Source organism: Plectrocnemia conspersa, unplaced genomic scaffold (genome assembly GCF_051122295.1).
Source record: "Plectrocnemia conspersa isolate PC_06_02 unplaced genomic scaffold, ASM5112229v1 ptg000006l, whole genome shotgun sequence".
Taxonomy (NCBI): Eukaryota; Metazoa; Arthropoda; class Insecta; order Trichoptera; family Polycentropodidae; genus Plectrocnemia; species Plectrocnemia conspersa.
Genome location: NW_028277170.1, coordinates 16,777,878 through 16,795,517, shown reverse-complemented (window position 1 = coordinate 16,795,517; position 17,640 = coordinate 16,777,878). Strand labels below are relative to the sequence as shown.

At 33.6% G+C, this 17,640-nt stretch overlaps 1 protein-coding gene across 1 annotated transcript in view; it reads left to right on the top strand.

Moving 5' to 3' along the window:
* The window catches only part of LOC148234365 (uncharacterized), a 46,996-nt gene that overhangs the window by 6,710 nt on the left and 22,646 nt on the right, over positions 1 to 17,640 (top strand). The window contains exon 3 of the mRNA XM_088188398.1: positions 7,217 to 7,286. Coding sequence (XP_088044524.1) covers positions 7,217 to 7,286 — 70 coding nt within the window. The remainder of the gene's footprint in view (positions 1 to 7,216; positions 7,287 to 17,640) is intronic.

Below are 17,640 nucleotides of genomic sequence, written 5' to 3'. Positions count from 1 at the left end.
CGGACGGCGGTGTAACGTTGTGTGTGCGTGCGTGCGTTTGTGTATGTATGTGAGAGCGTACGCGCGCGAACGCCCAAGCATCAGTGATGCCAGCCTGCAAAAATCTTTCTCACACTATCCCGCGTGATCTCGTAACAATTTAAAGTCGGCGCGTTTAAAAGTAGCCTCGAAAACGATTTTCAGCATCTCGAAATCGATACGTGTGACTAAAAAACCTAAAATGTGCCATCTCTTTACGTTGGCGCGTCTAAAACTAGCATCAGAATCCAATTTCAGTTATATCCGACACCCAAAGTTGAGGTTTGTGCGTTTTGAATATAAATCTTGTAGAAAAAATCAAAGCCAGAATCTCAATTAGATATTTGAGCTCTGCGCATATAATAGTAGCCTCGTGATACGTGTGTTGAGAGCAATTTTTAAAAGCCGGAATTTTTTTGAAAAATTCAAGTAGTAGTAAAAGTTAGTTTGTCACATCCGTCTCGTGAGATTGGCGTGTTTTAAAATCAAATTTTGCACAAAAAGTGATGCCATGATTGTCAATTTGATTTATTGCAGGTTCGGCTCAGTTAAAAGTATCATCTGTTTCTACTTTTTAAATTCAAACCTGCGTGTGCGAACAGCAAATTCGAATATTGTAATATCAAACTATATTCGCAAGTCTTGCTTTTAGGATATCCTTAAAAATCGGTTTAATTTATATCGAATTTCGCGCGTTTTGAAAAAAAATTATAGTTATTTCTAATTTTCAATAAATTTTAAATCTGTGCAATTAAAAAGTAGCCCCGTAATTCTCTTTATATTTCAAGTATTCCAATACTACACGTATGTAAAAAGTCGTATTCTTGCTCGAAATTCAGTTTAAATTATGTACAATACCAATATCTAAAATCGGCGGGTTTTGAATTAAAAGTGTATAATTTTGAGTGAATTTGGTGCTGCTAAGATTAGCCTAGTGATTTTGTTTATGGTTTTGAAAATATATCGCTAATTAATTTTTAAATTTGCGTTTTCTTGCAAAAAATTGAGGTAGGTGCATCTAAATTTGAGATTAGCTCGTTATGAATTCAAATTTTATTAAAAAAGCAAGAAAATTTTAATCGGCGCGGTTAAGAGTAGCCTCGTAATTATATTTTTTTATTTTCGAAATCTAATTTAAAAAGCATAAACTGTATATTCGGAACTCGCATTCTTCCAAAAAATTGAGGTAGGCGCATCTAAGAGTGGTCTCATAATCGTATCTTTGTATAAAAAAGCCGTTTTTAAATCTAAATGTGTGATTTTAAATTCAAATTGAAATTTTATAAAAAGCGCTAAGCCATGATTATTATTTTATGTTGATTTGAAATCCGCGCGGTTAATAGATGCCTCGTGTTTGTTTTAAAAAAGCAAACCCACGCGTATAGTTCAAATTTTAAAATAAGCTTTTCCTTTTAAAAATCAAACCGAAAAATACATTTGCTAGTGGCATTTTCTTGCAGAAAATTTAAAAATTATTTTTTTAATTTTACAAGGTCTTTATTTTTCATAATTCATATACATGTTTTTTAAAAACATAAATATCTAATTACACAATATTAAATACCTAATCTTAGTTATTTCCTTAATTACGAAATCAAGTCTACAATATTTCGATAATCTATGTTTAAATTTACAATGTTATTACATTTATTTATAGAGGAAAAGTTGACAAAAACCTCTTTGCGAGTTGCAGAAAATTGAGGTCGGCGCGCGTAAAAGTAGTCCCGGATTCGTTTTCGGTCATGTCTAATAAATTCCAAAATCTGATATTTTAATTACAGTTTATATAGCGACGCTATAATTGTAATTTTGTGTAACATTTAGGTCGGCGCGATTAGGTAGCCTCATGATTCTGTTTTGCTTTTGAAAATCAACACTGTATTAAAAAAATATAAAAGACTCACATTCTAGTAAATGTACACGCTTTTCGAATTGGACCTTAAAATCATAATCCAAATAACCACCAGAAAAACTTTTAAAGGATTTTTAGTATTAGCCCTGATCGATTACATAAAATATAAATTTAATAATAACGTTAATCAGAAAAATATGTCAAAAACAATAAAAATGTGGTAGCATCCCCACCTTCGCATCGCACAGACTATGTAAAAATCGCCCCATAATTGTTGATTTTTTCATTATTTAAAAAAAATCAAATCTGATTTATTGAATGGTATGTTGTGTATATAAAATGCCTGTTTAAAAGTAGTCCTAAAATTCAGTTTCTTAATTTTTTATAAATCGAGACCATTGCTTTTCAAATTCGAATCAAATTGGAAAAAGAGCGATCTTATAGAAATTTAGTCTGCGCGTAATTCGTTTACGTTTCGGAATCGATCCCTAATATGAAAACCCTAAGTGTGGGTGTGTATCCGAAATAGCTGTTCGACTGCCGTGTTTTCCCTAAAAATTATATACCAAGCTGAACCGTTATAAATATGAGATTAGCATGTTTCGCATTCCAACTTTGTAAAAAACCCAATCTTTTTATATAGAAATATGGAACTACCTCAAAATTTGAGGTAGTTCCATATTTCGATTCTAAGCAATTGTCCGACGAATCATACAATTTCTTGAGGCAGGCAAGAGGCTGATTTCTAATGATAAGGAAAATCATATTACTTTCAGGACAAAAAATATTCATTATATACGTTTTATATTATATCTTTCTAAGTATAACTAAAGAAATCTGTATGCTACACATTTATCGATATCGGTATTATTTATTCGATCCACTAGCAAATTCTGCTAGTGGATCGTAAATTCGTAGTAAATTCCTTATATTGATTTTTCGACCCCACGCTCGTTACTGCGGGTCGGTACGCTTGAATAAATCGATAACTACTTTTGAAAGACGTTCGAATTGTCGTAACCCTCGTTAGTATAGTATTACGCTGCCGTTTAAAATAACCGACAAGTTCTCGGAAGCTTACGCGGAGGAGGAACGCTCGTACATACACGCGCGCCGTCATTGGTCTGTTTGAACGCGCCGCTGCTCTGCAATTGGTCCGTTTGAAAAATAATCGATTACGCAACAATAAGACGCACGCGCGCGCCGCCAATGCAATGATCGCAAAATTTGGGTAGATTTCTCAAGTTTTATTATAAAAAATTAAACTAATTTTTTCATGCGTGTTTGTATTTAAATCACTACCCCCATTGTCGGAATAGGTGATTTTTTGAATGGCTAATCAGCAGTATTTCAAATATTCCATGTATTTTTGTATATATGTTTTTCGGTTTTCTTCAATCATTATTTTGATATTTAATTTTTATGACATTTTCATTGCCGAAACATAATTATTTCTAGGTATTTCTTAAGCGTCTAATGCGGTCATAAGATTATATTTTTTTATTAAATTGCTAAGACGAAAACATTACCATCAGTTGTACTCGGTTACTTTTTATGATATTCGCGTCTAAATAAATTCTTAAGTAGCGTTATCGTGCGCTGTGTCGCGCGGGTCGTAGAACTCGTACGTGTATATGTATGTATGTATGTTGAATGTACGGTAAGATCCATTATGCTTACAAATCAATTTATCTAGCGGTTATAACCGTCAATAATGCATGATTACAATTATCAATTTATTTATTAGAAATGCACTTAATTTTCTTAATCAAAAAATTTAAAGAAAACTTTCTTACTCGTCACTTTGTTCCAGTTAATACAAAGTGGCGCACTTATGCTAACTGCACTCATAGGTGTAAATCACTGGCGGCACGAATATATGCGCTAATCAAAAACCGCGCATTATTCTCCATGCAGTGTCAGTCGTTGATGTCGAGCGTTCGGATATATTTTCGTGCTCTCGCTCCATTGAATTCCGAACTCTTTCATTGCTTCATTTTTTTATTATTATAAATCTGACCATTATATCAGATTTCTTCAATGCGTCATGCAAAGACCGCGCATTATTCTCCACGCAGTGCCAGTCATTGATGCCGAGCGTTCGGTGATATTTTCATGCTCTCACTCTATTGAATTCCGAACTCTTTCATTGATTCATTTTTTATTTATTATTATTATAAATCTGACCATTGTATCAGGTTTCCTCAATGCGTCATGATTACAATTAAAAATACATTTAAAAAAATATGATGCACACCTAAAATATACAAGTACCATTGTGTTTGACAATGAGTGGTGCAATAGGAGCGTTCTAAAGCGCTGACTTCCTGGCCCTCAAGAGTAAGAATAAGGGACGCGACTAGTGCATCCTAAAGCTCGCAGCTGAAAGTCGCCTAGCATTAACGGGTTGTCGACACCGCCCCTTAGCAGTTACATTGAGTAGACGCTACGCCGAAAATGTAATGAATTGTATATTCATACCTCCGAATATATAATACGTGTTCACGTATAGCTAGGCATATTTATAAAGCTCTAAACCAAGAGCTAAAAAAGAGGTCATCTCGGAAATTTTCAGCGTGTCTCGATAGTTCTCACAAAATAGAGGTTCGTTCATTTTATGTATGGATCAAATTACTCCCTTGTTTCCAGTCTTCAATTATCATTCGGTAGTATAACAAGCTAGAACATATCTCCACCTCCGCCTTTTTAAAATTCAGAAAGAAGAGATGCAGCTTAGATTTATTGGCGCTTTTTCTTCGGCGTTCTTCATCGATTCTATGATTCAGCGTTAACTTATTTATGTTTGTAATCATCGGTCTTGACCTCGAGTCGGAGATTGAACGTTTTCGTCATCGTCATGATCATGAAAACCCGCGCGCTCTCGTCACACACGCTCACTATGCTCTCGTCCCCCGTACGTTTCTCGCGGGAGAACGTACCGGATCTCGTTCATTCATTCGCACAGCGCGCTCGTTTGTGTGTACAATCATTCATGTTCATAAATATATATATATATATATATATATATATATATATATATATATATATATATATATATATATATATATATATATATATATTTATACAGTACTGTGCAAAAGTTTTGGGCCATCTGATCCAGTACCATTTGAATAATTACGATTAAACGTTTTTTTTTGCTATCGAATAATTGAGAAATCTGTTTAAAACATAAAAGCAGTAATTTTTCGTATTTTTTATGCGTTGGGGGTTTTCTTCGAAATTATACGAAAAATTGCAATTGCGACCTCTCGAATTCAAACTATTAATTGTTATTAAAAAATAAAAATTCTTCTTAATCCGTTTGTGTTTGTATCCTTGTCTATTGAACAACGTCTGGAGAGCTAAATATCATTCATTAATCGCCGAAATTATTGAAAATTAAGGTATTTTGACAAAAATAATAGCGAAGTTCCCCCCGCCAGTTCTGACGGAAGATTTTTTTTTATCTATTTCTTAGGCTTATTATTTTTAAATACTTATTTTTTTTTATTTTTTTTATGCTCAAATGAACCAGTTTTTGCAATTTTTTTGATATGTTGCACTGCGTGTCTTGTAACATCGACTCTTTTGCAATCTGTCGTTGACTTTTCTATAAAAATGCACCAAAAACATACTACGAATTAAAATAATATGTAACATTTTTGTCAAGATGCCTTAATTTTCAATAATTTCGGCGATTAATGAATGATATTTAACTCTCAACACATTGTTGAATAGACTAGGACACAAACACAAATGAATTATTCTCGAGAATAGTTTTTATTTTAACAAGCAATCAAGTTTGGGGTCGATCGGTCGGTCGTAAAATGCATTTTTCGTATAATTTTGAAAAGTCCCCGAATAAAAAAATGAAAAATTACGGTTTTAAACATGTATCGATTGTTCGACAACAAGAAAAAAATCTGTTAGTAATAAAAACCCGAGATACTGTGATGTTATTATTCAAAAATTTTTACTGGATCAGGTGGACCAAATCTTTTGCACAGTACTCTATATCAGGCGCGTACTGTGATACACATTTCCTTTCGCTCGCTCGCGTGTTAAGGGACGAGAGTGAGTGAGAAATGAGGAACACGCACGCCCTTATCTCTCACTTACTCTCGTCACTTAACACGCGAGCGAGCGAAAGGGAATGTATCTCGCCGTGCGCGCTCGCTATATATATTATATATAAATCACAAAAATCACGACGCAGCTTGAGATAGTGTCTAGATTACGCCCAATATGATGACCCGAAACGTTTGCAAATGACATGCGAGAAAAACAGGCGCATTACGCAAGTCCTCACATAGATGCGTTAAAAAAAGTTATCAATTAATCCAATAAATAATTTGAATGAATAAATCCGTTAAAAATTTTAACAGCAACACAACGTATTCAACGTAAAACATACGTATTTACGCCCGTAAACCACAAATATAAAAAACGAGAAAAATCATATTTTCGCTTTTCGAAAATATCTGACTAGCAATAGATTGCAGAAACATACAATCAAAGAATTGTACTACTGAGCGAGTGAGTAGTTCTAAAAATTGCTTTCGCAGAATCTACGCATGGACGAAGTATACAGATTGGTTTCTTTTAAAAAGTATTCGCTTTATCAACATGGCCATCTACATTCTACATACAATAATGGGTCATGACGTTTTAATATACATATATACGTTAACTATCGACTAGGCTATATCGGGATATTTGTATTCTTTGACGATGGAGGTAAATGTAAAATTGATACATAGAAACAAAATTACATTATTATTAGTGTGTTTCATTTCAAAGAGAATCTTTAAATTGAAATACAGGATAAAATCAAAAAAGAAATTACATACTTATGAAGTCGCGGCTTTTATCGGGTGTGGTATAATAAGCAAGTAGTGTTTATAAAAATATTATAACATGATTAAATTAATATTATTGTTTTAATTATTTTTTCACCAATTGTTTATTTATGCAAACATGCGTCACCCTATTCTTTTCAGTATTCTCGATTAGTAAAAATACCATTATTCATGTAAATGAATATTAATCGACGTAAGTGTTGTTATCAGGTATAATTTATTGAGTTCAAGTTTGATTTATAATGTTGTAGTAGCACATTGACCGATAAGAACACACATGATACGTACATCGGAATTGCAAAGCGTTATTTTCTATATTTTATTTTGTTGCGTATATGTTTGTATGTATTATTATCGCGGTTCCGATGTGCTATCTTGAGGTTTGACTAAGTTTGCCCCTAGAGTGAGCGATGTATTTGCGTCATCTGCATATCGCATTTTTCTATAATCGGCGCAATCTTACCTTTGCCTTTTTCTATTGTTGCAGGTTTCGCGAATCGATAAGAATGCACGACTACACGTACGCGTCTACAGCTAACATACCATCAATCAATAAGGTGAGTCGCAATATAAAATTTAAAATCATAATAAATTTGTCTGAAAATTAATTTGCGCGCATATTCGACGACCGAGAGTTGTGCATCCCTGTTTAGATGAATGAACCTCGTGGCGTCTCTGCTGCACGAACACAAACGTGCGCAATTACGCGAATGTGTTAGTCGAATATGCGCTCAGTGGATGCGAAATGCTATTTGTTTGTTTAGTGATACTATTTGCACACTGGCGAACTGCATTGTTTATGTTTTTTCATTCACTATGAATTGATATCTGTTTATGAATGAAACGCTATCGTATCAGATATATCGTTATCGATGAATTTTGGCGGGCGGTTGCATCGCATTATTGTTTTTATTTATTATGCGTATGTATGTATGTGCTATGCTAATTGCGCCGTCGTCCTTAGGACAGGAATGGAATAACATCCGCCTCATTGTGCAGGGACATGTGCGTCGCAGAGGGTGACTGAACTCTTTTTTTTAAAGTTTAGCACGGTTTTAACGCGCAACTTGCGCCAGGGTGACGCGTCCCCCTTGTGCGCGCTTTGCGGTCAATGACGTTTTAGTTGAAGGAATTTACACTGAACAAAAAAATATATACTCCAACTGGGTGTCTTGTAGATATATATATACATGGTAAATTTACCGTAGCACCCCAATGGATCACGATAACAATCTATAAAAAAATGAGTATGTTTATGATATGCCAATGGATTTCGGCTACTTGGAAGAGGTGATAATATATAACTTATACATACGTTAGTTTAACGGTCTCAATTATTATGCCAATAATGATAACGGTTGTTCCGTATTTTTTAACACGCATACGAGAGGTAGTCGGTATGAATATTGATGAAATATTCAATACTGCGCGTCGGTCTTTTTTGCGTAGAATTCATTGTCGCCAATAAATATCCAGGGAGCACAATGAGATGTACGAATTTCTTACTTTACATCTTACAAAATATTTTTTTAAGAACCCTTTGACCGTTGCTTTATGGTTTGAATTAAATGTTAAATTTTAGTATGATTTTATAATTTATTCATGGAACGTTTTATTCATTTCTATTGTAGAATTGCCACAATTTATCGTACAAGTATTCACTCATTAACCATGAAACATTTAACCGCATTCATTGTGTTTCAATTAAGAGATAAAGTTTTTTTATAAATATTTTTAGGTTTATATACAATAAGTCTTTGCATTTTTGAATCAATCATTCGAACATGACTGGTATGCAAATTTAACTTTTATTCGCATAAATTCGGATACACCCTCTTTACAAAGTCCTGAAGTGGCTATAACAAAATCGGTGATAAGTCTAAAAATATAAGATTTAATTTTATGTGGGCCGCAAAAAAGCACCTAGAACATTTTTGTTCAATTAGCTGAAAAAAAATCGTAAAATGTCTAAGGTGTGACCTTTTTGTTTAGCTTCCACCAGCATCCATAAACGAAAAATTTCTAATTTTGACCATTTTCCCCCGGGGCGCTGAATATTCTCGACATGGGAATGACTTGAAATTGTTTGAGCCGTAAAAAGTTTGCTGTGGGTCGCATCCCGCCGGTTTGACAGGCCTGATGTACTATATACTGACTTTTAAATAGCATTCGCCAAAGTCTGTCATATGCATCTTTTTCGGATGTTTAGCCACTTTGGATTCTCTTAATTAGGAACTCGAAATATTTATTAAAAGCTGATGAACTGAAGTGTTTCATATTATTCGGATTTACTCTCTTTACAGAATTTACTTTACGATACAACTACCTCTCAATATTATCGGGCGTCACGTCACATTTTCAAGTACTCTCCATTTTTGGCGAAACTTACAGTTAAGCAGAAATACTTCAGCTTGAGCAGGGTTGGAAATTTTGTAAGCACATCGCCAAAGTTTGCGATAAGGCGTCGAGAATGCTCGGCTTCGTTATGCGGAGCGCGTGTTACTTAAATCGTTTATTAGCGATTCGTGCTCTGTACGATTCGCTAGTTCGTTAGCGTCTTCGTATATTGACTCCATTGCTAGAGTCGCGATCGCGTTCTTTATTCTTCCATATTATTAAGCTCAAAGGTTTATGGCACCTTTAGGTGCGCAACGAGTTCTTGATGACTTTTATAGAAAGCGAGAACGCTCCTCTTGAATGAATCATCCGGCTTTTCGACAAGGACGTTTTCGGCGATAGCTACGAAGAGCTGGAAGCTCCTCTATTTTTAATTTGGACCGTGTTTATTTTGTTATTGTATTTTTTTAAATAATAAACGGTATTATTATTGTTATTATAATGACAATCATGACACATTGGGAAAACCAGTCATATTAGTCATAAACACGTAAAATTATATTCTTGTTTTTTTCTGAATATTTTTGGTTTATTATACCTGACGTATTAGGTTCGTCGGGAGAAGAACAAATACATTTAATTACACGTACGTTGGTTTATTTTGCACACATGCTCAATTATATACCGATGCTCTTCAATAATCTCTTGTTCCGAGTCGCAGCAAAAAGCCATGTCCCTCGACGTGCACATTTATTTACACACATTGGTCCCAACGTTTTTATTTCGTTTCCTGTTTCCGCTTCGTTTCTCACTGGGAGTACACAGTGGCAGGACGTATGTATATTCAGTTTTTAAACGTATATTTATTTCCTAATTTACTTATATATACCTTACTTATATTTTATCGCGCCAGAGTGACGGGCCTCTAAGGAGTTCGGCTCAAAGAGTCACGAATCGATGAGATAACAAATACGAGTTTTGTTCGTATATATTAGCCACGTTCACGCATCGATGATGCATTTATCTATTGTTCAACAGGGGCACTTCGTCTGATTTATTTCCGGATTGCTTTTGACTACCTCGAGACATCCGGGGGAGTCAATCTCGATATGTACTTAGATCAGTCTGTATACGGAAGTTCCTGATAGGTTTTATTTTCGATCTAGTCGTTTCTTAATTTTCCAATACTTTAATTTGTATAATTATAGTTATTTCGCATGTACCTTTTGGAGTACCGTATTGTTAAATTCGAGAAAATTTCAACGATCGAACATATTCATGCATCTTCGCAATCCAATACCAATCATGATTGCAATAATGTATGAAAATGCAACGTTTTAAGTCGGACTTTCGGGCAAACGCAAACTAATATTCAGCAAAGTCAAATTAACTCGAATTGCTATTATACTATGCCGAATCATATCACAAGTTAATACCACTATAACGGTGACTAGACACGTGCGTTTATCTGGCCTTTAACTCTTTTGCTCCGGGTCACGCATAAACAGCATCATATTAAATTATTTGCGTGGTCGCGGGCGACGCGTATTTCGCGACATTCATTGTAAGAAACTACTACGCAAAAAATATAACATTGAGTCTAGTTTTATTTAATTATAATTTATTAATTTATTTAGCCTAATAGCTAATCTTTACAATTATATAAACTATTTACTATTATATAAATAAAATATTAAATTTATTATTTATAAATTTGAGATCCATCGAAAATGTATTTATTTAAATACCTCAGATTAAAAATAAAGTACTACAATTTTTGTTTTAAAATTCCCGCCAGTTTTAAAGCTATTGCAATTTTTCAAATGTGCAAAATTGGCCCCGCTACAATAACATAATTTCTTGTATCTCAATCCTCACTCATATTTCATCTTCAAAATACACTGCTAATTATATTTAGTGAGTATCTTACCTTTACTTCATCAGTGTCGAGGTATCCAACGGCGCTGTGTTTCCGTTTTTAACTTTTATATCGTATTATCTGCTGCATTGTTGCACGCACAAGTCGCATAAGTTCGATCGATACGAAAATTTGCATACGTAATATATTTGTCGTATTCATTTATTTATATTAACTCCGTCTGGTTGAACGCCGCCGAGGTCGCTCAAAGACCGGGTTATTATTATCAATGGGTCAAGCCAGATTGTAAAATAATATAACAAACATCACGTCACTATCTGCTGAATACATCAATTCGTTCACACTATGTGCATGCGAACGAAAACTGCTCTCGTTTTGCAAACGATTTTGTGCCGATATACTAATTTTTATAATCTCAAAATTTTAAAAACATGTTTTCGGCGATAGCTATGAAGAGCTGGTGTATATTTATTTTAGCTCATTAGATGGTCTGGGCTCGTGTTAGTATTATGGATCTGTAACTGTTTTTTATAAAACAAATTCAAATGATAATAATGCATTTGAATTTGTTTTATAAGAGCGGGGAGAAGATCACATAGTATAAGAAACGCAGTCTTTTTAAAATAAAGTATCATTAAAGGTGCATATTTTGTATTTGTATTCTTCAATACAATGTGTCGCGTTCACGGTCGAAAAAGATCGTGTCAAGATCTTCAATCTCGAGACGTTGTCCCAGTTTACGTGATTTATTTACGTTTTACGCCCTCGTACCGAAAACAACGGCGTGGCCCAGCTCAGTGAGCAGCGATCTCATCTTTCTCCTTTCCAATATATTGTATTATTTTCAATGAATCGCAGACAACTTGTGTCGAATACTACGATGTAAAGATAAATCGTATTCAATTATCGTCGTCTAAGAAGAGGTACAGCAGGCGTCTCGCAGGGTCGTTGAGCCGTTTATTGGCGAGCAATCGGGCGGCGAGACAGCCTATTTGGTAGAAGGGGTTGTGATGCTTTTAGGGATGATCCGGAGCGGGGTAGGGAGGTGTCGGGGAGATTATAGATTTTAGGAGTGCTCAGAGTGTATGTGATGGGTTGGTTCGCATTAAAATAAACATATGGGCCTGGAGAGCATCCCATTAGATTGAGTACTTTCGTTAGATTGCTGTCTCGTTCGGGTTAATAATTTCTAACTAGAACCTGTAATTTTAAGAGTTCGTGTTCTCGTACTGTGTCGGTGTCAAATATATTATGTTAATAAAAAAGGATTATTTTGCAATACTAATTTTATGAATGAAAGTATTCTTCCAACAAGATAACAATGCATTGTGACTTGTGTATTGTCATGGTGAAGACAATGAGAGTTGATGCAGCTTCGAGCGAAAAGGCAAATCGCGAGGAAATAATGAGATCCAGCGAATACAACACATTCTCATTCTCGCGTTTCAATTCGTCAGTGTGAATCGATCGCGTGTATGTAGACTTAAATTCGAATGGTACTAATTTGTAGTAGAATATTTTTAATTTCTAATAACAATAAAATTTAACTAAACACAGTTATATATTTATGTATTAAAACAACGCAATAGTCGTTTTTTGTTTTGCGAAATTCATCTTTCTTATTAATGTTATTTATGAACTAATCAAATAATAAAGAAAATAACACTTTGTAACTGCCGAAATTTCAGAAATTACTCTTATTTCAGAGTTAATATTGTATTGCTGTGGACTTTTCAATGAGTACTGATAAGTTGGTAACACTATTATTTTTAAAATAAAAATAATTTGTTTGTTATTTTTTATTGTCTTTTGTTTAACAGAACTGTGTTTATAAACATGTATTCACTATTCATAGTATTTTTCGATTCTTCATAACTTGACGAATATATTTGTGTAATGCTTTCACATCAAAACTGTTCGCCATCATAATTAATTGTGGTATGCATGTGATAGACTTATCAGTGATAACGTTGTCGATTTTTTCCATTATAAATAATAAAAACTAATGGTTTACTTGTCATAAATTTGTAATACTTTTCTCGGACCAACGTTTTAGTATCTTACACAAAACCAAAATTGATACATCATGTGAAACAACCTGCAAGCATGTCAAACTCGTTTTACAACATGCAAAAAATGCTCAAACAAAATGTTGTATTTTGTTTGGTTACGCGTTTGTATTTACAATTATTTAAATTTTGTTAAATACATCACTAGCTTTATATACTGTTAATGCATATTTTCATATGCATTTAGTATTACTTTACTATTAATTGCAAAATCCAATTAATCACAACTGAATTTTCATTTCAAAAACCGCCATTCCGACTGCTAGGATGAACATGAATCCGACTTGATTGAGCAGGACGTGACTGGATTATGAGATTTGAACGATGCGAATCGATAATAGGGGAGAACTTGTGACTAATAATCCCCGAAGAGTCAACCCCTTCCGGGCGAGTCGTACTGTGAATAGTAAATACAAATTGTGTTTGTGTGTGCGCGCGTCTGTGTCATGACGCAATCTGCTCGAATTGGTGATACCGTCACCAGGATCTGAGCGTCCATTCTCGTCGACAGGAAGCGGTGGCCATTCTGATAATTCCATAATCGCGGTTGACCTCGCGTCGAAAAACTGTAAAGGTAGTTGGACGTTTAGAGTTTAGTTTTGGAGTGGCAAAATCGAATTTTATGGTGAGTGATTGCTTTTCTAACCCTTCTGGTTGCCACGCAACCATATTGGATGATTAACTATCCAATTTTCAACATTCTCTCAGATTTGATTAGAATATTTGAGGGCTTAACATTTAGTTATAATAATATTTAGATTAATATAGCAAAAATACCATACGTACAGGCAAATTAAACATGTACTGCGCGCACCCTTTCATACTCCTACCACTCAATGACCGAACTTGCTAATTAATATGTTGTAAAACTAGGGTATATATAGTTTCATATCATCGTTCATCTATATTTAAAAATAGTTTTTTTACTACTCTAAATCAAACATTTGTGCGGCGATTTAGAAACGCATTACTCACATATTGCACTTGACCTACACCTGGAACCTCTTCCACTGTCCACGCAGCATGCCCCGAGTTACTTTTTTAACTCGTTGAAGATGTTGCTAGTTTACTTTATAAGATATGTTACAAAGTACGCGTAAATATTATTCGATAGTTTTATCTCGAATTTATCTCGAAACGAGGGATGAATGAAATTATGGTATAATTTCTTACCCATTTCTAAGAATTATCTGAATGCGAACGAAGTTCGTCGAGATCTATCAAATTCTTCCTATAATATAAAAGCCAATACGTTGTTTTTTTTGTTTGCTAGACACTGGACAGGTTAATCGTCCGTGATATTTTTGCAATTGGAATGCTCCGAGTTGATTCATACTTGTTATAAAGAGCGCACGTTTTTCATTCATACCCATAGATTCGTATTATGAAGGCGATTGGTTCTCATTTTACACTTACGCTTTCGTTCATCTAGGCCAGAGGCCCCCAAGCTTTTTAAATAGCAATATTATTTTCACATATGTAATGTTGACATATGCACCTGGACAATACTTAGGATGTATTGATTAATAATAGACGAGTGGTTTAAGTAGCGGATGTTTTTTAATTGCTTTCGTGTCTGGGAGAAGGTTCAAGGCATTTTTTACATTGTTACACAAAATTGATTGCCATAAATTAAAACATATGTATTTGTGGATTGCACATATATTTTCCTTAAAAAGAGATTATTTTAATTATCAGACATTTTCCAAGCTATAAAATCATATTTGTACCAATAAACATGCAAATGAATGTAAAATAACATTTGTGTTATCTGCAATATGATTGTAGCTATAATATTACTTCCTCTTTTTCTCCTCACTATTTATTTAAATTATATTTTTTTAATTTATATTAATCATTTTTTAGACGCGTATTTTGAGCAATTTTAAATAGATGTTAAAATTTCGTTATCTATAAAAATCTTTATTAAAATAGATTTTCTCTCAAAAAAATAAAATTTGTCTTTAGTGTTTTCGCATAAATTGCATTTTTAAAGTTAACTTAGATCTTTAAAAATGCTAGAATATAGAGTAGATAAAATACGTGTCTCTAATAATAACTAATCCTGATCTCTCAGACACGATTAAAATTGAAAAATACTATGGTTCATATGGAATTCGAACCAGTGTTTTTAATTCGCTAAAGAGCAAAATTTATTTTTTATTTCACATCTATATAAAAAAGATTGATTGGATATAACGTTTAGTCAGGCATATTTTATGTTAAATCTCAACATGGCACATATTGATTTTTTTCGTAAGCTGCTGGCACCATTGTCCACTATGGCGCAATGCCATACTTGTGTGCCAGGTATTGGAAAACACAATGGTAGTTAACATATTAAATCGTATTTACTGAACTTATTTTTATTAACACGTTAACTTCCATGATGTCCAGCAAGCCCTTATGGCATTGTGCCATGGTGTGCGTCAGTGTCCGGCAATTATGCACCAAATGTGCATGACATGTAGCGTCTTTCTCTTTTTAAATAACATTTTATTTTAATTCTGCTTAGCAGTTTATGTGCTTAAATTAGTTATGTTAGCTAAACATATATAATAACTACATGCAACATGTATTTAAATAATGCATGCTGAATTATCCATCCGCATAGTTATCTCAAAATGTAACTGAGGTATCGATGTATTCGAAATAATCGACCGCTCTCTTTTGGCTCGCTATTATAATAATAGTAGCAAAACAATAATACATAAATATTTATATTCACATCTGATAAGCCTATATAGATAGTGCTAGGTAATTTGTTTCGAAACAAATGTTTTTTAGATAAGAAAATGAATCAATGACGTCCTTTATGATTTAGCATAATTTGTTTCGAGAGCATTTATCAAATAACTATAACAATATTATGATAATTTTATTAGTAGATTATCTCATATACATACGTATCTATTATCTGCAGTTTAATATTTTCGAAACGCTAATATGCTTGTTGATCTATCGATACACTTCTTGCTTGAACAGTGAGGAAATTATTAATTATGATAATATAAAGTGTCATTTGAACTGATAGCTCTCATTTTAAAAAATATTTAAAAAAAATATTGCCAGTATTACTTATCATCTGAATATTTTTTACTTTTGCTGAATGGATCATCTGTTATAGTGATACTTATCTGGTCATTTGTAGTACGTATAATTAACAGCACCGTTACAACCATTATTTTCATTCGAACCTCACATAAATTGGCTACGAAAGATGCCTATCGTACTTTTGCACCCCAACGATTGGGTTAGAACTCATTATAACGATTTTTTCGGGTAGGGAGGAAGCGCAGCTCGTCGTTGTAAACAAAATTGTGCGCCATATGTCCGGCGCACATGGCACTAGCGACGATACTATGAAAGCGTATATGGCGCCGTTTGTGTTTGTGCATCTAGTTATGTTGGCGTTTCCTCAACGCACGCGTGGTAGTCGTCGGTCACACGAGAAGAGCATTTCCTACGCGAACGAATCGTAGTCTATATGCCTCAGGATCGATACGAGCGTTCGTCGGCGCTCAAACTGTGAATCGTCTGGCACGTTTTTTTTTAGCGGGGTGCCAACTTTTAACATATAAATCGGCCCCCGGAATCTTATTTTGCGGACACGGTATGCGGCAATCTGTACATATCAATAAATCTAGTCACTCCTGACACTTCAAATGTTAATATTTTTCATTCATATCGCACTTCACATAGTACCGTTGTATTTAGAAAAGACTAATTTTATATACTTTCATTCATCTTTTATTCTCTCTACTTTTATTATATTCTGATGTTAGATCATGATTTAAATCGATAACAAAATGTAGTATTTTTATAATAATTTGTTAACGATAATCATATGGCGACCGTTCGCAAAGTGATAACACCGTTTCTCGGTAACCGATTAAAATGTTGATCGACGACCTCGAAAACATAGTTATTATATTTACAAATACAAAAATAGTGCATATACTTATATAAGCATAAAGTTATTTAATAATAAATGATATATGAAAATACAGATACTATTGCTAATTCCATATGTTAACAAATAAAAGTATTACTAAATAGCTCGTTTATTTTCAGGTAAGTTTATATGTAATGGTACGACCTTACAGCACCTAAGACCTCGTAGATATAAAAGTAGTTAATTTATGTGAAAATGACATTGGATTTACTTTGAAATTTTTGCCATTATGATTCGTTGTTTGTATTTCAACGGGAAAGACGTACTTTGTTCTTTTAAGCCCAAGAGTATAGATATATGTATATGAAATATTTTGTAATAGAACAGGCGTATAGTTCAGTGAATTACAACGGAGTAAACACACAAGTAGTGAAACGCCAGAATACAATAATTATTACAGCTTATAATAAATTTTATTTTTATTATGTGATAATCACTAGTTCCATTTTTAATTTGTTGCGGTCAATTTTACTAAGCAACAGTTACAAAACTAAATAGTAAATAGTTTTGTCTTCTAATCTATTTTTAATATAGTACATAGTGTGAATTTTACTCTTGAATTGAAGTAATGATTGAAGTTGAAATCGTTATATTAATACTAAAAAAACAATAGTCTGAAAGAGTCCAGAGTTTATAGACATTGCTTTTATTATGCACATAATTTATATACC